Raw genomic sequence first — 22,539 nt, forward strand, 5'->3', positions numbered from 1 at the left:
GTGAGTGATTGTGAAACAAAGCATAATTTTCCTGTAATTAGTATCTACGAGTGCCTTGCAGGTATTCTCGGCAGTCCAGACCAGTCCATGCTGGGATTAGATAGTTGTGGGTCTCTCCAATGAAACCTTCTGGAAAAAACAATAAGCAGGAAGTTGGATGGGAGGGAGGGGAGGTCATGGAAAGTGAGTGCCGCATCCTGTGGAGAGGTCTACCCTCCAGCTGTCCATGCCCAGCGAGGCCAGTCTCCTATCCCGGAATCCGAATGGGAGCAGATGTGTTTAGGCCACACAAACACCTCCGTCAGCAGCCCGCAGTCAGCCCACTAGTCAGCCGCTCAGTCGGTCCCTGCTCTGTAATTACACACCACCGCTTGCTGGGGAGGGGGGGGCAGCCAGACTGCACCAAATTGTCTGACATGCAGCCCCCGCTCCTGCTATCAGCATCACTGCAGGCATGTTCTGGAAAAAGAGTGAGTGAGTAAGTGAGTGAGAGGGAAGGTGAGGTAGAGAGAGGGGAGTGCAGGCAGTGACCAGCCCCGTCTGGGACAGAGAGGTGGGAGGGAGGAGAGGTAAGAAACCCTTCCTTTCCTGTGTAAGATTAGAGGCTGTGTGTGTGTGAGCACATCTGGATGGGCTGGAGGAGCTGAAAGGATGATGATGAGAGAATATAGGCCAGATCAGGTAGACGATACCTACATCATCAACCTACCTTTGTGTGTGTGTATGTGTGTGTGTGTGTGTGCATATGCCCTGCATGTGTATAATGATTGTGGAAGAATTAGAGGAATGTCTGTACCTGCCTTTGAGAGGCCAGTTAACAGCTGATGGAGCATCTGAACACAATAAAGTACAAAACGTAGGCTCTCAGACTGTCAGACGGCTCCAAGTGACCAAGCCAAGTTGATGGTGAAAGATCCCAGCGAGTATTCAGAGGGCCGGCGGTGACTGATGGAGGTCTAGCTCTGTGGAGGGTGTGGTGTGGAGTCTGTGCTGCCCTGCTCTCTTGGCCAAGTGTCTGTGCTAACTGATGAGGTGAGATGTGTTTTGCATGAGGTGAGAACCTCTCTGACCCTGCACACTCTCACCTCGGGGTCCTGGAGGCTAGAGCACGGCTCCAACACCTCAGCTAGACTTGTAAACTAGAGCAGACATAGTGAGTTTGTTTTGAACCTAGACGTTAACATGAAGATAAGGATTCAACCTCGCTCAGCTTACCTTTTCTCTGGGGATCTATCAAGACCTCGCTCCCCTCTCACCTGTAATTACAGTGGGACCTGTCCAGTGTGTGGGCTGCACCACTTTTCAGTTTGAGGGGCGGGGGGTCACTGGAGAGTGGCAGGTCCAGAGGAAGGAAATGATGAAGTGTGTCCCGCCCTTTCAGTCAATCACCTAATAAAAGAAACCTGGGACCCTGGGAAAGCACAATAAATGCTGGGGTTCAGAGACAGGTTTGTATTGGCTGAGCCCATGAAGGCAGAGCACCAAGCCCTGATGACCATAGTGGGGCCCCTTAATAGTATGGGAGGTGAAGGCCATGCAAGCTGAGAGAGAGACAGAAAGGGAGAGGGGGAGAGAGAGAGAGAGAGAGAGAGAGAGAGAGAGAGAGAGAGAGAGGCAGAGGACAGAATGAAACAACATTAGGATCACCTCAATTTGTCCTTTTTGGATACAGAAATAGACAAAGGAAACCGCTCGCTCAGCACACATACGCACTGAGTAGCCACTGTGTTCAGCTTGGCTTGGCTTATTTCGAGGAGCATAGTGTTCTCTAAGGGTAGATTGTGTGTGTGTGTGTTTGTCTGAAGGCAGCAGCAGGCTTTAGTCTCTCTGAGGCGGTGCAGAGACAGAGACAAACGCCTCTCCTGGCTGGTTGTCAGCACCTGGTCACTAATGATGCTGCAGCGCTGAGCTCAGCTCATTGACCAGACAGAGATGGATCAGGACCTTGCACTCTGCTGTGTTTGCTAGCTGTGGTGTGTGTGTATTTTGATGTTTGCATTCACAGCTGCTGCTGCTGCCAAAACCTGCATCTCCACATAGGAACTTCCAAGTTTGAGATAAAGCAGTGAGACTCAAGAAAGGGGTGTAGACACAACTGCAAGCCCAAGCCTTTAGGCTGTGTGATGCATGCAGTCCGTTCTTAGTGTCAGATCTGCAATGAAATCACACTTTTAACCTCAACCCTTTACTGAGGTAACCAGGGCACTGATGCAAGATGGGACTGAGCTTGTGTGTAGTCATCCACCCCCCACTGCAGACCTTATGAGAGGACATAAAAACACTCTGTACGTTCATAAACCTGCTGAGGGATGATCAGCAGCAACCGCCACAGCCCCGGGCCGGTCTGTCTGCAAGCTGCTGAATCTTTCTACCAAACAGAGAACAAATAAACCTCAGTAGGTAATGAGCTTAGGGGCTGAGTGTGAGATGTGCGTTAAGGGCTCTGGAGAGAGGGAACTATACTGTCCTGGTTCCTGGTTGGCAGGGCTAACTGGGCTCTTAGCATGAGGACTCTGGTTTATTTTCTCTGGGAGAGTATCACTGAAGCACTGACCTTGGCCCATTAATAATACAGCTAGAGAAAGAGAGAGGGTGCATGACAAAAAGAGCTTGTGAAAAATTACTGTGCATACACACACATTCATACCCACACACATATACACACATGCGGGCACACTCACACACACATACACCACACACAAACATAAACACACTTACATAAACACACACTTGGGTGCACACATACACACACATAAACACACACACACATACACATACCTCAGTTTGTACAATGAGCTGCAGCTGCAGTCTTGGTCAGTGTGACCTTGGCTCCAACTCTCAGTCTGATGGCTCCCAGGCTCCTACAGTCAGATCAAGGCCTATAGCAATGTTTTTGTACTGAAGATGCCAATATTATTATATCCTACTACTACTACAACATATTCATGCATACTTTACTTTTGTTAAAAGCTTCCCTTAGACAGCCAGTATAGTATTGATCAATTATACAATAAATATGTGATTCAAACAAACTCTTTTCCATCATGTCGGAGGTACGTGACACTGACAGGCCAATATCTATTTTTTTTTTTTTTTTTTTGGAAGGATAGTGGTCAGTCCACTCAAGTTCAGCATTTTTCATTTATTCAGACAGTTGGAAAGCAGAGAGTGAGACAAAGCAGGGAGAAACTGTCAGGATTCAATCCCAGACCCACATGTGTGGCTTAGCAGACTTAATCACTCACTGCTCCGTGATCTTATTTTTATTAAAAGCCCAATATCCTCCTGATATATAAGCAAACCAGTCTATTGGTCTGTTCTTAGCCCCCAGCTCCCCACTCCATGTGACCGTATGCCGGCAAAGCGCTCTCCTGGAGCCGCAGGCTTTTATTTTGGTAAACTCAGTCCAGTTTTTCTTTTTGGAGGATTGCTTTCACTGCCAGAATCCACTCTCCTTTTCCTACTGCCATCAACTACCTTCTACACATGAAATATTACAGTGCATATAATGTATTGTAGTATAAATCATCCTTCAGGCCATCCTTCATAGGCGCCTGAATACACAGTTATTATGGATTAGGCAATAGATAACTCTGTCACTGTGACCTCCGCTTGCCTCTGCCATCTCCTCTTGTGAAATTGTTGCACCAGCAGGGAGGAAGCATATCAGCGGAGTGTTTGTAAACAAAAGACAAAACTCTGTATGTGTGAGTGTGTGTGTGTGTGTGTGTGTGTGTGTGTGTGTGTGTGTGTGTGTGTGTGTGAAATGTGGAATGAGAGACGGAGCTGATGTCAGGACGGCCTCTGGCCCACTGAACTCTATGCGGGGGAACTTCTCTAGTGAAGAGCACTGACTCAGTCGCTGATTAGGGCCCACTGCAACACGGGGCAAAAGGTCAAATACATTCACACGTTTCTTTGACCCCCCCACCGGGGCAATTAGCCCACTGAGAACAAAGAGTGGATACACTGAACCGTGGCCATCAGGGGGCATTCATTAACTGTGATGATGTTATTGTTGGCCCAGAGCGATGGATCACACTCAAGGCATCCAAGTCATCCCCTTTCTTCACGTCTTGCCATAAACACACCCATGCACACACACACACACACCACAGACTCTGTACTTAACAGGCAGTGTTACAGGAGATAAACAGAAGAAGACAGGCGTCCTGCAATATTTCAAACTTGAGATGTTGCAAGACAGAGAGAGAGAGAGAGAGAGAGAGAGTGTGTGTAAATGATAGTTAGAGGGTTGGAGGTGTGTGGGAGACAGTTGTCCTAGTGCCAGAGCCAGCTTAATGTTTTATACAATAGGCTGAGTGTGGGTGAGGGGATCTTGGCACTTGAATGCTCTATAGTGTAGAGGGAAAAGAGGTGCTGTTGGGAGGGGAGGGGAGGGGTGAGGGGTAGATTTCCTATGCAGAGCCCCTTTGTAATTGAATGCAGCCATCTACATGAGCCGTGCTCCAAAAGGAAACGTCCCTGGCATGTATGTACACACACACACACACACACACACACACACACACACACACACACACACACACACACACACACACAAGCACACGCACTCTCTCTTTTTCTCTGCACTGCACTACAGTCTTCCTCATGTAGACTGTTGTGGCCGAATGCAGAGCAGAGCAAAGTCTGTGTTGTCTCCCTCTCCATGCAAGGTTTACATTGCCATTGAAATGTAGAATAGTTTTCTACATTCTACAGCACATGCCATAACATTTCAGTCTCAGGTCTTACATGGTTTAAATCCATCTACATGCATAATACCCTGAACCCAGAACACAAAAATCATGAGCACAAAGGTTGAGGGGGGGGATTATTGGAGCGGTCTCAATTTACCCTAAACCATGTGTTCTGTGTGCTTTCCATACTCCTCTTTTGCCCTCTCTCTCTCTCCTTCCTCTTTGGGCAATCACTCAACCCGTTATGCTTTCCTGTCTTGGGTTCCCTAACGTTTATTTCCCTTCGTGACAATAAGCTCTCCACTTTCTCTTTCTGGGTTTATAATGGATAGAGACAGGTCATGAGATTCAATATTACAGTAAGTGTAGCTGTGAGTGTGTGAGTGAGTAAGCTGTTTAAGAAGAATAGCGTTCTCCTCCAGCTTAGTGCTGCAGGTGCCATTTCATGGCTTCCTTGAGTATAGTACTTGGCTTTGGCTATGGCTGCTGGCCACTGAATGGAAAGACGTGCTTCCTGGTCACTAATGAGGTGCTGAACCCAGCCTCTTGTTTGTATCAGGAGCACCTGGGCTGACCGAAGCCAGACCAGGCCAGACAAAGGAGTCAGTCTAGCATTTCCACAAAGGTCTGCCCATTCAAAACAACCAAAACCCAGGGACACAAACTCCCACACTTCATAAAATGAAGGCAAGACAGAATGTGAGCCGAGACTGCCCATTCTCTTAGCACAAGGAAAGTATTGTTTGTCTTTACACGCCCTCTCTCCCCGGCCTTGCATTTTTATACTCAATAAAAAAAACAAGGCAAAAGGAAACCAACTTGGCAAAGAATAGCTTTTTTTTAGTTCATTTCTCATAAATATGACCTTTTCTGAAATTTGTGGATTGATCTTAGGAAAGCAGGGTGCATGCTATTACCCCGCAGTAACTCCAAGGAAGTTATTTTTGGGTCCTTCCAGAGTGGAGCTCCTCCATACAGCCCATCTAATCTGCAAAACGCAGTCCGAGTAACTGCCAAATCATTGGAATGATGACAAAACATTAAATAAAAAATGTCAAAATTACATAATGACACCCGTGGCCTACCACTGAGTATTTAGAAATTTGATGACTGGAGTATTGGGGAGGAAATGTATTTTATCTTCTTTTTCTTCTGACTCAGTAGTTTTATTTATTATTTATTTTATCTGTTTTTGGCTCCCTGACTGCTCACCACAGTCATAGCCACTAGCACTGGTGGCTTTGTGCCCCAGAAAAGCATCATGACCGTGTAACTCCACTGTGTCATCCACTGATCCCATGCAGTTTCGTCCCCTCATTACCTCTGCCAAGGAGGTTATGTTTTCACCTGCGTTAGTTTGTCTGTCTGTCTGTCAGCAGGATATCTTAAAAACATCTCAACTCATTTCCATGAAATTTGGTGGACAGATCGGCCTTGGGCCAAGGAATAACTCATTCGATTTTGGTGGTGATCCGGACCTGGGATTTCCACCATTACACGACTATTGCGCTGTAGCCATAACTATGAAACTAACGGATATAGGGCCTTGATTCCAAATCTGAAGAGTATGTTTGCAGGATCAAGAAATCAATTAAACTTCAAATTTACTTCTTTACTTCTCTATCTTCCGTTACAGATGCAGGGAACCAGCTTGTGGCTCAGGAGGCAGTGAGGAAGCCATCCACACTCCGCCGCCCGCCTGCACGCACAGGAGAGCCAACCTCAAGTAAGAACTGTAAATTTATTACTGCTCTTATGACACAGGCCTACAACATGTTTACGTCTATGATTTCCAAGGAACAAAAAAAACAAACATGTCCTGATGTGTTTTCTAGATTGTCTCAACTGCACTCGAATCACAGCTTTGAGTGACAGGCTGAGCTCACTGGAGGCAAAGGTATGGTTACTGTATAGTCTGTTCTCACTTAACCAAGATCTCTGAGTTAACAAGAAACATGATGGCCTTGCAAATGTTGTTTAATTGTCCACTATTGTTTCATGTCCCCTTCCACCAGGTCCAATTACTCACTGCCCCGGCCACCACCTCACATCGCCACCTACAGGGTAAAGGGGGAACTGCACCCGAGACCTCCTTACTGATGGGGGCTGTGCCCGCCCAGGGAGCTCCTGGTGAGCAGGGACCTGCAGGTAGATACATAACCTTTTAGTGCATAGGTAGGGTCTGAGTTCATAAATACTGCATATTTCAGTTTAGTGGAGTCCAGAGGTTTGTGTTTTGATAATTGAGTCAGAAATCACTCTTCGCAGCTTTCTCCATTAGCAGTAATTCTTTTTCTGCTCTCTACCTGCTCACCTCCCCTCATATCCGATTTCCTCCACTGCACACACACTCATTTCCTTCAGCCCAAGTAAGAGTCCAGTTGTCTGTGCTGCTCACTTTCAGCGTTCTGTGGCTGCGTGGAAAGGGAACACTTCAGGGCATGAAAGCCCTCTCCTTCCCTGGAGCAGAGCCCAGCACTGGCTACAGCTAAAAGACCGAGTGCTCTGCTGCACTGTCAAAAGAACTTTAAAAAGTGTATCCATTTCCATCCAATTATATTAAAATCTGCTTTAGCCACAAGTTGTCCCCAGCTAAGCCCATCTCTGCCTTGGCCTATAGGGACCGGTGATGTGCATCATGATAAAACATAACAGAATGCCTCTGCTGTTACTTTAAATGGAACCGCTTTTAGTTGTTCATATCTGAGAAATGACATAAAACAAACCCATTGCTCTCAGAGAGGCTTTGTGCTGCACTGAAACAACGTTGTTTTTTAGTCTCTCGTGACTAGCGAGGGGGAGAGCCTTCCTAACTCCCCTGCAGCCGTAGCTCAGTGTTTAGGCTGTCACCAAAGCCTAATCCACAGCAGCACTGGCCTGCTGTACTGCTATTGGTGACCCATGACATCTGAAATCACTCAACCTTTTATCACTCTCTCAACCCCATGGATTAGATCAGAATGAATTCATTTCAAATTCACCAGCTACGAAAAAAGTTGTTTTCCAGTAATGAATTGAAATATTCTGTCGTTTAAAACAAACATTCAAATCATCTCTAACCTTGAAATGTGTGGTAATATATGGTTGTTGCTTTATTCCCTTGAGACAGCTCAATTAAGCCATCTCTCTGTTTTCATTACAGGCCCCCAGGGCGAGAGGGGGAGAGATGGGGTTTCTGGCCGAGATGGTAAGCTGAAGTCACCATAGTTGCCTTTCGTTAGATGTAAAACTGCCCTTTTTTTGTAAACCAGTTAAGGCTCCATGATTACTTATGTCTGTTTCCTCCTCTTAGGGAAGCCAGGGTCTCGAGGGCTGCCAGGCCCCAGTGGGCCTCGGGGGGAGGCCGGGACGAGGGGCCCGTCTGGAACCCCTGGATCTAGGGGAACCCCGGGACCAGTGGGTGAGAGACTGACTGTAACCAGCACTATACACAGTGTCCTGTTAACAGATGACTGTGAGCTGTGTGAAACAAATGAACCTTGTCTAACAAGACGTTGACACAGTTTGTCAATAAGCCTGTCGTAAAGATTTGTGTGTGTGTGTGTGTGTGTGTGTGTGTCTTTCAGAGAGATGGGAGGGTATGGGGGGGCAGCTGCATGCTTGCCTGTCCACTTAACCCATTGTCTGTCGAACAAGACTCTTTATTCGCTTCCTATTTACCAAAGACTTGTGGAAACAACTGTGGAAAATCCAGCGAGATATCCCACAAAAGACTGGCCCATGATATTCTGTTCCAGAGTGTTTGTCTTTCTCTCAAACCACTCGGCCGTTCCACAGACCCTCGAGTGGTCGTCGAGTGGTCAGTGGCGAGCGTGCCAGCGGCCCCTGAGGACAGACCGGTGATAACTTGCTGGAATTTGGGCACTTTCTTGGCTGGCTTTTTAAATCATAAGTTACTAAATGTGGAGTTTAGTGGGCAGCAAAAGGCATTTGTCTTCTGACTACATAAAAACTCCCCCATGGCTCCAAACATGTGCTGTTACTCATGGTGACCAACCAGACATTTAAGAACAGAAACTGAAGCATAAATCTGTTCTATGTGTTTAAAGGTCACTGGTTATGTACAAATAATAAATGACCTGTTGGGGTAAAAGTAAATCCACAGGCAGCCGTGACTTGAATGATAATAAAATAAATGGCAATATAACTTTGTGACAACATCTGCTGTAGCTGGGGGCTATGGATCATGGAGGGAGTGCCTCTCCTTACAGGGTGACATATGACCCCTGCTCTCTGCCTGCTGCTGGGTAAAGATGGGATTTAGAGCAAAAGTTAAACTACAAACCCACTTTCCGAGAAGCGCCATGTGACTTCAATCTGAAATGAACATGAGCTATATATACACAAGTCCTGGGTCCTTATGATTTCCATATGCCTGTGGTGTTATTGTTTTTCCTATCTCCATTACTTCATGAGTACCCACAACCAGCGCTGTGTTTTGTGTGGACCGGACTGGAATGTGTCTAATGTCATGCAAAATGTAGCCAAACATGCTTTGTAGCCAGGGGTTATGTGAGCGGTGGGAGAAAAGGAGAAGTTATGAAGTTAGGAGAGGTGACAATGTTGCTCAGTATGATGAGTCATGATGGGTTGAAGGGGAGTAACACATATCCACCACAATCTTTATTTACATTTTGATGCTGCAACCCCCAGCTGCTCTAGGGACACATTATTCTGCAGGAAAGTAGAAAATTGTTTGCCCACACAGACTCTGAAGGTCCAGTTTTACAAACCATCTGTGCCGCTGACCGTGGGTTGCATTCTCCCAGGTGGAGCCGAAGCACCGAACAGAACCAAAAACACAGCCACTCATGCTGCAATGTTTACCAAGGCTAAGTGAAAGTGAACCACAGAGGTGTCAAATCCAATCAGAGCTGTAATAACATTACGAATGGCCCGCTCTTCCGCCAAGATATTCCCAGCCTGCCAAGCAGTGATTGTAATACAGCGACTGTCATTGTCAGTTGCATCACTCCTCTGAGCGGTACGTAAACAGAAAAGGTGGAGGAGGGTGGAGAAAGGTGGAGAGTGTGGGTCTGTCGGAGGGCGAGAGGTGGGGGTGCGGGGGTGGGAGGGGAGGGGGGTTAAGTTGAGCAGAGCATTACCTCAGGAGAAGAAAACAATGAGGTCAGATATAGTTGCAGTGGGGAAGTGAGGCAGTGTGTTTGGGTTTCAGGATGGACCCAGCTGGGCCGCTGGGACATGTCGCATTTCAGTTTTTCTTTCTTTGCCTTTTTCCAACGTCAGAAAAAAATGGCTGAGGGAGGAAGGGGGGGGGGGGCAGGAACACTTTCACTGATAGGCTCATATGGACCGGTTATGGACTGTTACTGATACAAGCACACACACACACACACACACACACACACACACAAGCAAACAAGTGGTGTGTATGCAGGCAGCGTTTAATTTACTACGCACCAGTGCCAGTAATGCTCTCCAGAGTTTAATGGTGTTTATTTGAGTTTTCCCATGTCCCTCTATGAGCTCCCAGCACCAGGCCATTAAGAGCCCTCCTCCTGTTAATTACAGGGAAACACAGTCTGCCAGTTCTCACACACACACACACACACACACACACACACACACACACTCCCTCCTCTATCCTACTCTTGATAGTACTCTACATATGCACGTACACAGACACACACATGCATAGACACACATGTACACAGATGTATGCACACACTACATACACACACACACACACACACACACACACACAGTCTTACTTATGTCACTTTTGGGGTATTTACATAGACTTACCTTCAATTCCTGGAGACTTACCCTAACCATAACCATAACCACTACTTGCCTAAACCTAACCTTAACCACTGACACAAAAATCAGCTTTTTATCAATTGCGGACATGGCTTTTGTTCCCAATTGCACAATTACTTAAGTCATACCCACACACACACACACACACACACAGTACTGCCAAATACTGAGATGATATATATATATGATATGATATGATACACCATGCAACACCTACTCTCCTTTACCTTACCACCAACAGTCTTGGACATTTGTCATCACTAACCTGCTCAGCCTCTCCAACACAAAGAGATTGAGATACTCACATCGCACCTCTCTAAACTCTCCCCAAAAAACACAGATGTGAGGGCCTTAATGGTTCCCCTCGATCTACAGTGATAGATGATATGATGAGTGAAATGATGAATGATTTTAATGAGATCTTACACCATGCCAAAAAAAAAGGGGTCGTCTCACAATTTTAGCATTGTGATTCTTGCTCTTGAATTGTTTCCCTTGTCCTTAGCATAACAGCCCTCCTCGTGCTGCCTGTCACTGTAATGATGTTTCTCTCATCTCTCCTCCCAGGACCCCGCGGCCCACCAGGACTCCCAGGGGAGAGGGGTCTACCAGGCCTTCCTGGACCTCCAGGGCCTCCCGGCCCCCCAGCGCCAGCCAGTGCCCGCATCCCAGAACCAGACCATAGTAAGACCTGGACAGCTGCTATCACACTCCATACAATCATCACATGACATGAACTCCACACTGAGTCATTCAGAATAGCCTCTGTACTTATGATTGTCTTAATTGCTATAGTTTTTCATTTTGATATTGTTAATTTTTTCCTTCTCTGGGTTTGTATAAAAGCGGACGACCATTCTGGTGCAGCTCATGAATTTTCACACCCCAATATTATGGACTTGGAACTCTCCCAGAGGTGAAACTCCAGATGGATAGTCCATCCCTGTCAGATAACCACCCCCAACCCCTCGTCCTCACATTAGGTGGTCTCCTTCTGGGCCAAGCCAGAGGAAGTGACCTCAGTCCAAACAGAATCAATTTGCCACGAGTCCAACACTAGTCAAACAGCATCTGCATGTACACTGGTTTAGTAAATGATATGCATGTATGTTGAGAGGGTTCGCAGATACGTTCTCCTGTGCTAAATGTGAGCTCTTCAAATTGTTTATGCACGTTTCAGGTAGATTGACAAAAAGGGAATGTCAGAGGAGAGAAACAGTTGGGATAAAGGTAAAGGGCAAGTTGTAGATCTTGTGTTGTCGCTCTCTGTTGTCTAACCGCCAAGTAGGACAGAATCAAAGATCACTCAGTGGAGGTAGAGAGGGTCTGAGTGTGGGATAGACACGAACGTCACATGCTGGGATAAGAAGAACCTGTCCGCCACTGATGTCACTCAACAGCTTCCAGATGTAGGCAGCTCAGACAGCTGAGTGGGAGTGTGAGAGACGGGGGGCTTGCACCGGCTCTTTCAAGGTCAAAGCATGGTATGTGGATGAGGCGGTAAAAAATAAAGCACACAGACTTGTGAGTTGTAGGTTCGCATGTGGAGAAAGCTGTGGGTGAATTGAGGTTGGCAGCGATGAATTCTGAGACTGTGAACCATTTATTTCACATCAAAGTAACAGTAGGGGATGCAGGGGTTCTGCGCTGAGCTTCCTTTGGAAAACACTGGCTTATTTGCCTTTTACGTCTGCATCAGGAGGTTGGAATTCCCTCCTGCAAAATAGGACTGGCTCTCTAACCCCAGGTAGTGAGGAGGAGGACAACCCAGAGGCCTGCTAGCTTTAGAATCTGGTCTTTGAATATCCTCTAATGCAAGTGTTCTCAAACATTTTCATATCTGGACCCTCAAATAGACACGTTAGGCCCCGGACTCCCACTTGTTAAGTATGAAATGAAGAGAGTGTGTTGAGAGAGGGCCTGGTTTGAATGTCACTGGTCCTGATCTGGGACAGTCTGGCAGCTGGAAGATGTTTCTGGCTGACAGCCCCCCTCTCCTCCACTCCCCTCCCCTCGCTCTGTGTCTGTCCTGAGGCCCAGCGCTGTGACTGAAACGGTGTTCGCTGTCAGAAGTGAGAAGACCCGATGACCACACACTTCCTCCATCACGCACGCATTACCCGCCCCTCTTTCTGTTGCCCTTCCTCTGTCCACTAGCTGAACTTGTAGTTGCCCCATCAGTGCTATGTCATGGTGGACATGGAAAGGTTTTTTTTTGTATGTATTGCATAACTTTTTAATAAATGCAAAACACTTTAATGACAGTACTTTCAGCAAAACCCCATGATACAAAGACCCTGTGTGCACCATCCTCTTCCATAATGGCAATGAATTTTAAATACCACGTTTTTACTGTTTCATAGTGAAGATTTTACTGGGATAGTTTGCTCCTATGCTGCTGAATCTATTAGCCGAAGTCTGGGTATTTGTATTTGAAAACACTGCCCCCTGGAGGTTCATCGTCAGTAATGTGCAACATTTTTTAATTCTTCTCAACTGCACGCTTACAGCACAAACCTGCAGTAATAATGGGATTAACACTTAATTTCTGTCTTGGAATGTGTTATTCCTGTGCACTGTGACCCTTTGAATTGGTGAACAAGCACTGAAACCCATAACTAGAAACAGGTTTAAGTCCCTGTCAGGAAGAGGAAAGTGAAAATATAAAACAAATAAGGTGATCAATAAAGTGTCACATTATTAGAAACCAGTGACATTATCCTATCACAGTATCAATCATCATGATTTTTTTTGTTTTGAAACATCTCTACTAAATACTCACACAACTACTGTGAGTCCACAAAGTCAAACCCATTCACTGTCAGTGAAGCAGCACCATGCTGTACAGTGGTATGACATTGCAGATGATAGTCTTGGTTATCTGCTTTTTTCCTGTTCACAAATAATGATTTCAGTGTCCTAGGCTAAAAGACTAACATCTGCATCTTCTTAAATATGTTGGCATTTCATTTTACCTCCAGGACAGGGAAAAGACCCGTTGTTCTCCAACACATTCCACGACTCGCGAGGTTTGCCTATTCCAGGACCTCAGGGTCCTGCGGGGCCTATCGGTGAGTGCTGCTCTCTATCCAGTGCAGTCACATCCATATCAACATTGCATATTCTAATTATTCCTTATTATTATTATTCCTAACCGCACAGAAGGTTTATGTGTTGTGTTTGAGAAAGATACTAATGTTTCAAATGTTTTTACACACAAGCATACTAATACTGCCTATGCATACTTGCGTGGTCCAACACACACATGCAAATTATAAACATTTCACACAACTTTCTCCATCATGCACTCATTAGTCAATCTCTGCTTTTAGTCACAATTTGCCTCTTTCAGAATGATGTGGGTTTCCAGTTCAGTGCTTTTCATCAGACAAAAGACAAGTGAAAACCACTGCTAGGTCATATGACAGTTGTTTGTGGTGGCACTAAGCTTATATGCAAAAGACGACCTTTTCAGCTTGGAGCTTATATGAATCCTTTTATGTAATGCACAGGTCCCCCAGGTCCCAAAGGCCCAGTCGGACCTCCTGGCCCATCAGGACAGAACGTAAGCTCTCTCACACAATGCTAGTAGATGGCAGTGACACGCTGGCTTAAAAAAATACACATCAGCATTTGTTGCAGTACACATTTTGGTCATACAGTGTTTCTCCTTGTCAATTTGAGTGTCTCTTCTGACTCAATATAGGGGAGACCTGGAACCCCTGGAACGCAGGGGCCTCTGGGGCCGAAGGGAGAGCGTGGGGAGAGAGTGAGTACAACATCCAGGGCTCAATTTCCCATTTAACTCTTTTATTTCCTCCACTTCCTTAAACAAACCTCTATATAACCTGCCTCTGGGTTTTCAGGGTCCTTTAGGCTATCCAGGAGAGAGGGGCTTCAGAGGCGAGCCGGTAAGCCACCTCCATCCCGCAGCCCTGAGGAATATGGCCAGAATAAACGAGTGTATGGGGGGAAACATCAACACATGTCACAGCTGGTTAAATTACTGTAAACTACACTAACCAGCGACACCACAAACTATACTAACCAGCGACACCACAACCTCGGAAAGAATGGGCCCTTTCTGTCTATGATCGCTGCTGCACTGTTTTCATGGATGTTATGAAATGGGTGTCCAATTTTTCTGTTGTTAATATTCCTCCACAGGGAGCACCGGGTCCCAAGGGAGAGCCAGGAGAGAAGGGCTTGCCGGTAAGAAAGTGGTGGTGGTGGTGGTGGGGCGTCTTTTCACCCTGTAGCTCACACTCTCATTGGGTGGCACAGGACCTGGACAGGAGGCTTTGGCCCTTAGTTACAAGACAAAGAAGTTGTAAGATTCCTGTGCTGAACATTAAAAGTTTTCTCTGTGTCTGTCTAATCCCTACTTTTCTTTCACCTCTTTCTCATTTTGCAAGAGCAATCTAAATGTAAGAGATTTTTATTTATCACAAGTTCACTTTGCACTGCAATGAATCTATTCAGTGACTTCAATTCAATCTAACCATGACCTACAGCTTAGGTCATGGTTGTGATCTTTTTACAATCACTGTGTTTACATGGCTGTGATTGGCCACAAATTGATGTTCAGCTGCATCTCTTGCACTTGTATTTTAAATCCATACCTTCTTACTTCTAGTCATGCCGGAGTCTTGTACTTTTTTTTTTTTGTTTAAGCATATGTGATTTCAGTTGGTGATTTGTGTGTATGATGTTGTGTGTTTTGGTGTTGTTGTTGCTTTGGTCCTTGGGGTGTGCTCTGGACTGCTGTCCCTTGTCACGACACTGTCCTCTTGACCCTAAAGCTGTCTGACTCCCTCTGCAAGCTACTGTCCCCATGGCTACCTTTCACAGTCACCTTCTCAGCATCTGACTTTGGCATATATATATACATACAAACAGAATCAACAATGTAAGTCCTTTGACAGCACCACTCACCAGCATATTGGATGGCTGAGTGAAAGATGGTGGAATGTATTGAAATCAATTTAGGAGCCATTTTTGATTATTTTGTTTTCTAAATTTCAGAAAACACTGTGCTCTGTCTTACATATAATCCATGTTCTGTATGACTGGTATCATGTTATCACAAAGTTTCATTGGACACCAAAGAAAATGTGTGAAATGTATATGCCAAATCACTCCATATGTTTTGGTGGTGGGTATTGTTGGGTTAGAGGGTGGTGTGCTCTGATGTGAGTGGAGTGGATACAGCTATCCTCTTTTATCCCACAATGCATCCTTGCATGGTTTCGTCTTTAAGTACTGCACCACATACAATTTCTACTCTGGATGTAAAAACAAACTATTGGATGTTTCTAATGAATGAAAATGAAATGAGGCCATTAACACAGAACAAAGGCAAGGTCGCTTTTTCTGAATATTATTATTATTAGTGGTAGTAGAAATAGTAGTAGTAAACCAAACTCAATCTCTCCTTTAAGCGCCAGCCTATCATGGATCATGAAGCCATGGACCAAGAGCTTTTTGTATTCGGGGATTTGTTCTCTGTCAAAACAAACTGTATTCAATATATTTATATATAAATTACTCAGTTAGTACTCAGCGAAACCTTGCCTTTTTTCTCCAAAAGTATACCATGGGTTTGTGTTATTAATCAATGCATTTCATAGTGGGAATCACTCATCCAGGCACCAATAGCTCTAGCTATTCTTTGCATGCCTTATTTAGTAACAGTGATGTTTTTGGCTGCTTCTGTCTGTTTAACTTGTCTTGTTCAACTCTGTTATTTTTTAATTTTGAAGGGATGACTCACAAAGCCAGTACCAGATATAGACCATTCTCCTATTTTTAACAAAAGAAAAAACAAACAAATGCCTATGGAGATTTCAAAACAGTACTGGCTTCATCCAGTGAAATAATGATGGGTAGCTGGATGGCATGATGAAATGTAAATGCTGGGACAGTGCCCTCCAGCAGTGTTATGAGGCTGGTCTGTAACATGCATGCTGTTACTGCCCAGCCCAGCATGGCAGAGACTGGCTTGATGTAGCAGCATGGCCAGAGAATGAGGGAGGTAGAGAGATATATAGGGAAGAGATAATATCAGAGAGTGCTGGGCAGATACATGGACTGTTTTTAACCTTCTAACTGCTGTAATGAATTGAGAGAGAGACAAAAAATGACTTGCATCTTGGCGAGCAGTTCTTTGGCTTGCGCTCCTTACCTTGACGGCTGTATCTATCTTCACAGGGGGACGGAATACATCAAATCAGAGAGGCGCTGAAGATCTTAGCCGAGAGGGTTTTAATCCTCGAGACTATGATCGGTATTCATGGTGAGTAGGAGGCCTGAGGCAGGGTCAGCTTTAGGCAGGGGTCAAAGGTGGGGGCTCGCACCCCCGTCACACTTCACTCCTGGGACGGGGAGTGCGAACAGTCGCGAGCAGCCCCAGGACTCGGGCCGCTGTTTCCACCCCCTCACATGGTCCCCTTGTCACTGCTCTCTGATAGGACATTAGCTTGCAGATGTTCCACGACTTGCAGGCAGACCTTGAGCTTCTGGCTCGCAGGGTGACGCTGCTGGAGGCTATCATCTGGCCAGGTAATGACAGACATCCTCACCCACCGCTCTACCGGCCCTCTGAAAATACCCACACTGCCCTCTCTGTGTGGACCAGTAGGCCGACAGTGTGATAAACATGTGAAATTTATGATTATGTTACTGAACTGCTGAACGTTGATGTAGCCTCTCAAAAGATGTTTTGTGGAAATGTATTCTTAAATTGTAAAATTGCATTGAATGTGACAATCTTATGATGGCAACACCAATTCTACCTGAATATTTTGCATAGTAATCATGTGCTTTGTGGGTTTATGTGTACCAATGCATGTAATATATGTTAGTCTAGCCAGGTACACTTCCTTTACAGTGAGGTCTAGCGATGAAGAATTAAATCCCTTGAGCTTTCTGACTAATTAGTTGGTAATGTGCATGCAAAGACTGGGCCGCTGGTGTCCAATCAGAACAATACCGACCTACTCAATGCTAACTGCGAGTTGTTGGCTTCATCAAAGTAGAGTCGGGTTAGGACCGGGGTAAATGTGTGCACGCGCATTGATGGATAGGGAGGCCTGGTTCCAACTCCTGTCTTTCTCCAACAGAGCCTGATCTAGGGTCTGGGGATGGTCCATTTGGCACAGCATCCCCTAGTTTCTACAGAGATAAGCGAGCAGGTGTGCTTCCATATCGACTTGCCTCTCCTGTATCCTCGGACACCAAGGTTCGAGGGAAGTAGCCCCCCGCTGACCCTGAGGATCACAGGCTGGGTTGACTCCCCCTCCTTTAGGTCTCTCTGGCACTCTTTGGGCTGTACCATCAGATTTAAGGTGGGGGACACCTCAGGGAAACTCCACTGATACTCCAGAAGGCCCACCTCCATTGGGAACCTGAGAACCAGTATGACACCCCCCCAACCCCCCATAACCAAACACTTATTTCCACATAGGCCCAGCAGCTCCCTCTGTATCCCATTTCTGTGGCTAGAGAACTTAGTGCAGCCTCAGGAAAATAAAGAGATTCATGTTTGATAAAAGGAAAATCTATTTTAGAATCTTCTGTGGTGCTCATTAAGCTGGAAACAATTCTGGACAATAAGGGTCATTTAGAGTAATCAAAGGAGGAATCAGATGTGAGAAAAGAGTTTGTTTTGCTTTCACAATGTGTCTGCAATCTGAAGAGATTCCATTATTTAAGTATATTGAGCATGTACAGTTTGCAGGATACAATTACACAAACAAACCTCTTCTAGTATTAATTTTGTTATACTTCTATCATATTGTTTAACTCAATGTTATGTAGTGCACTAAAAAATGAAGACATCTCTACTCTCACTGAAATGTCTGTTGCTAACAGTGATCTCAAGTTTTTGGTGTGAGTGTTTTTCCCCTTAAAATACACACTGATGAATCTGTTTGCTAAATTCACAATTGATCAGTGCAACAAAAAAAATGCACAAACTGCATTGCATTTTAGTTTGGTTGCATATCCATTGAAAGTCATTAATGATGGTTCATTCTGTAAACAACCAAAAACAATCCATGTTAAAGATGAAAGGCCGTTTCAGAAATCATGTATTTATTAATCCTTTGGTTTTACATTTCAAGATCTCTTTCACAAGTGTCCGCTCTTAAAACACTCACACACACACACACACCTCTCTCTCTCTCAAGCATGCAGACAGACAGACAGCACACAGAGGAAACAGCAAAATTGTTGATGTAACTTGAACATATTTTTACCACTACTGTGTTGGTAAATTTAGACTTGTTAAACTGTCCTGATAAAAAGACTTGATAATTGGTTTTTCATCTTATATCAAACGTGTTGTAAACTATTTAAAAATGATCAACTGTAGTTTTTTTTGTATGCTGATATGTGTAACTTCATTTTATATTTTGAGCGTTTTTTTTTTTTTTGCTTGCAAATGTGTTATTGTGTTAAGATAATCCTGTCTAGATGGTTGGTATAATAAAAAGATGTTCAGTGTTTTTTAACATGTCACCTGTCCTCATTTTGTCATAATAGTATTCATTAAACACTATTATAACTTTAATAAATGTGACATTCACTCTCTCTAATGTACATTTTATGTGCAGCTACACAAACTGTCTTCCGAACAGTGAAGTTTGCATCGATTGATTAAGCTCACAATTGTCTTTTTTCTACAAGAATTGTGATAATGAAAAATCATTTTCCAGTTAGCCCACAGGGAAAATTTAACATCGGTTAAGCTCGGCAAAACCCAAGCATATCTCAGTATTATTGCACAGTATGCTTGACCACTGTGTCGTGGTCTGGGAGTCTGATGTGGCCTCAGGTGCTGTGTGGAGGCAGAGGGTTTTTCCCCTTCGACACGACCACAGCCTGCTCCCCAACACGGTCATCGATGAGCAGGGAGATGGCGCCATCCAGCTGTTTGGAGGCTGCTAATGCCACTACAGCTTTCTCCGTGGGGAATCCCATCTTCTCCAGCTGCTGGAGTCTGAGAGAAAACAACATCTGTCTTTTGATAAACTGTGCAATACTTCACATCAAATATAAATATAACTGTATTTGGGAGACTAAATGAGGAGTTTTAATTCCAAAACGACATATCTGTTATTTCAAAGAATAATCACATGAAAGTAAAACCTGTAATTATGATGAATACTAACCGAAGAGAGGAAACTGATGACTTTGGCACCTCCACTTTTGCATCAGGGTCTTCGGGAGCATCATGTAAGGAGGCTAATATCCCGGCCCTTAGCATCTGCTCCTCCAGGACATCTGCCTCAGACAGTGCAGCAGATTCTTCCATTAGCCAAGCAGGCACTGGCTCCACCCATGGGTGTTGATTCAAAAGATGGGGATCCCTCATGAGGGGCCTAGTGGGAGGAGCCGACTGATCCGCAGACATTGTGTGAGAAAGTGAAGTAGATCTGTAACACCAGATAAAGTTGAAATGACCAAATCTGCCATTGTCATGGTGAGTGAGAATATTCAATGAGAGCATTGATTTGAATGAGATGGTTCACACCTCTGTGAGGTAGAGTAGGTGGGCAACCTGAATCTGGTGGAGGTGAGAACACACACCCAGTCAGGAATTAAGTCAAAGACTCTGGCCTGCTCCAGTTCCTGTAATATTCCAATGAAGGACAGATGATCTTTGAAATATATTAAGTAACATAAAGAGAGAGACTGGGAAAAGCATCACAGTGTCATTGACAAGGGCGTATGTTTCATTTCAGCTTTTTTTTTTGGGGGGGGGCGGGGGGGGGGGGGGGGGGGGGGGGGGGGTTGGGGGGGGAATCAAACCCTCGGCAACAAATCACACTGACACAGTATGGGCATAGAAGTAGCCTAAATACAATTCTGTTTTTCCTCACTTCATCAGCAAGATTTGAAACAAAAGATAAACATTTGCATGAAGTGTTTGCAGGTATGAAAGCAAGTGAGGAGAATTGTTTAACTGAATCCCTATTGTGAAGGGCAAAGATGAATGAAAATGTGAAACATGGCAGTCTATTTGTTCAATCAAATTTGTCCTGATTTGTTGATTTTTAACACATTGCATTTAAAGTAGGGGAAGAGCTCCATTTTCTTGTGACCAAAGCCAAGCACAACATTTGTTTTGGTAAAACTCAACTGTGCTTCTAAAAACAGAGCAAGTAAAACCACAACATGTGTTTCTAGCCCCTTTCACACAGAAATAAAGGGAGAAATAATGGGGCCCCCCCCCATTATTTCTCCCTTTATTTCTGTGGGCAGGGCAATTCATCCTTCTAATATGTGTCACCACAAATATACGCCTATGGTCACTGAGGTCCAATGTAAGCTATATCATTTAAACACAAAAAATAATAACACATCATTCATATAGGTTTGTTTTGTGTAAAATCATAAGCTGACAGGTAAGGATACAGTTGTGTCCGATGCATATGGCGCAGAAGTGTAGCAGGGCCGGTGTACCGGGCAGCAGCAGCAGACTGAGCAGCAAAAACAGCCAGGGCAGAAACCAGACGGGCAAACACCTCAGCAGCCTCCTCTGCGTCACCTGGCGGCACTGCGCCGTCAGCAGAGCCAGCTGCACGGCTGAGTAACCGCAGATCCGACTGGCCTCGCCCCCGCCGACACAGAGGACGAGGGTGTACAGAGGAGGTAATATGACCACGGACAGGATGGAGAGGGCCAGGAAGGCGACTGTGCCCCAGCGACGCTCCTGACACGGTCCAACTAGCAGCAGGAGAGCAGCATTGATGAGAAGAGAGGGCAACTCCTCATGACTGAAGGCATAAAGGAAGACATCTGAGAGAGAGAGAGAGAGAGAGAGAGAGAGAGAGAGAGAGAGAGAGAGAGAGAGAGAGATGTCATTTCCTTTGGTTACTCACGTCTTCTGTTACAAATGACTTTACTAAGAGGTGTTACAGATATGCATGTACACCTAGGAAATTGGAGGTTAATATACTGCATGTTTACCTCTGAACCTGGGGAATTCTCCACCTGGGCCCAAGCTCAAACTTGCTTGGATGCCCCCAGCATACACCAGCAGCATGAGTGTCACCAGTGAAGCTGTTCCCAGGAAGAAACCAGGGCGATTTGACCCGAACCAGAACCATACTGGGAATATACGATCAAGCATTATTAATTAAGATAAGTTAACGTGACTAGTGCTCGGTTGTCCCTTTGTAGTATAGGTCTGGTAAACAAAACATGACAAGAACCATGCCTGTAATGCACTGCAGAAATACCAAGGAGTGTATATATATCCCTATTGGTTTCTCAGGATATGACAGTCTGTAGTAATTCACAGCTGAAGTTGCTAGCTGTAAGTACAGAGACCCTGCACTAGCACACAGCACCCTGTCAAATCCTCTATAACACCGAGGTGGGACATTTTGTACTTGCCGACTTTAACTACTATTCGAAAATAACTCGGAGTCCTTTACACCAGGGTAACAAATGAGTTTAAATAAGGAAAATCCCATCAAATCTGGCTAACTGTCGGTTGGTTTGGAAACGCTCAGAAGCCTGTGTTGTTGATCATTTTCACCATCCAGGCATTTCAGTTCCTGTTTACGTCATCTGGGTTTGGAGGAGTCCGTTTAATTTATCAGCACCCTTTATGAAATATCTTACATGTTGTATCAGATTTATAATATGTATAAATAATAATAATAATATTATACAATTGAAATGTCAAGAAATGTAACGCTATGGATATATATCATATATAATATTATTTATACCCCCGTGGAAGCCACATTGGTTTATTCCAAACCTGAGCCAAGCCCCGCCCACCTCAGAGAAGGGTCGCGTTCTGTGGTTCTGTCCATCAAACCATCAAATGAAATATTATAGACCGATAGATAGATAGATAGATAGATAGATATTTTAATAATGTCATATCGCACATATTCTCCATCCATTCGTTGTTTGCATCAAACAGCAAGACAATTTGTTATTATGAATATTTATAACAAGCGTATATTGATCGGTGTTCAAAAGCATTTTGTTCCAACGTTCAAAATGGGCTTCTTCTTTTAAAACCCCCCAAAACATA

At 44.8% G+C, this 22,539-nt stretch overlaps 2 protein-coding genes across 3 annotated transcripts in view; one reads left to right on the forward strand and one right to left on the reverse strand.

The window, feature by feature from the left end:
- emid1 (EMI domain containing 1) overlaps positions 1-17,755 on the forward strand; it is a 48,877-nt gene extending 31,122 nt beyond the window's left edge. Inside the window, exons 4-16 of one of the 2 annotated variants that reach the window (XM_071538324.1) lie at positions 6,337-6,426; positions 6,536-6,597; positions 6,716-6,848; positions 7,843-7,887; positions 7,993-8,100; positions 11,049-11,165; positions 13,463-13,552; positions 13,994-14,046; positions 14,188-14,250; positions 14,348-14,392; positions 14,649-14,693; positions 16,692-16,776; positions 17,603-17,755. In XM_071538324.1, the coding sequence (XP_071394425.1) occupies positions 6,337-6,426; positions 6,536-6,597; positions 6,716-6,848; positions 7,843-7,887; positions 7,993-8,100; positions 11,049-11,165; positions 13,463-13,552; positions 13,994-14,046; positions 14,188-14,250; positions 14,348-14,392; positions 14,649-14,693; positions 16,692-16,776; positions 17,603-17,736 (1,070 nt within the window). In that variant the 3' untranslated portion in view covers positions 17,737-17,755. Of the gene's footprint in view, positions 1-6,336; positions 6,427-6,535; positions 6,598-6,715; positions 6,849-7,842; positions 7,888-7,992; positions 8,101-11,048; positions 11,166-13,462; positions 13,553-13,993; positions 14,047-14,187; positions 14,251-14,347; positions 14,393-14,648; positions 14,694-16,691; positions 16,777-16,951; positions 17,043-17,602 lie in introns of both variants that reach the window. The other variant, XM_071538325.1, reaches the window with a different exon arrangement.
- Positions 17,756-19,304: 1,549 nt separating this feature from the next.
- On the reverse strand, positions 19,305-22,021 carry LOC139660234 (rhomboid domain-containing protein 3-like). The gene is made up of 5 exons (XM_071538326.1): positions 21,456-22,021; positions 20,901-21,284; positions 20,017-20,143; positions 19,655-19,918; positions 19,305-19,482 (listed from the first exon to the last, which is right to left on the reverse strand). The coding sequence occupies exons 1-5, from the start codon at positions 21,616-21,618 to the stop codon at positions 19,314-19,316; spliced, it is 1,107 nt and encodes a 368-aa protein (XP_071394427.1). The 5' UTR covers positions 21,619-22,021; the 3' UTR covers positions 19,305-19,313.
- Positions 22,022-22,539: the final 518 nt, after the last annotated feature.

The sequence above is a fragment of the Centroberyx affinis genome, unplaced genomic scaffold (assembly GCF_046629955.1).
Source record: "Centroberyx affinis isolate AG114_WGS23_722 - 3 ecotype Tasmania unplaced genomic scaffold, CSIRO-AGI_Caff_v1 ptg003255l_1, whole genome shotgun sequence".
NCBI lineage: Eukaryota > Metazoa > Chordata > Actinopteri > Beryciformes > Berycidae > Centroberyx > Centroberyx affinis.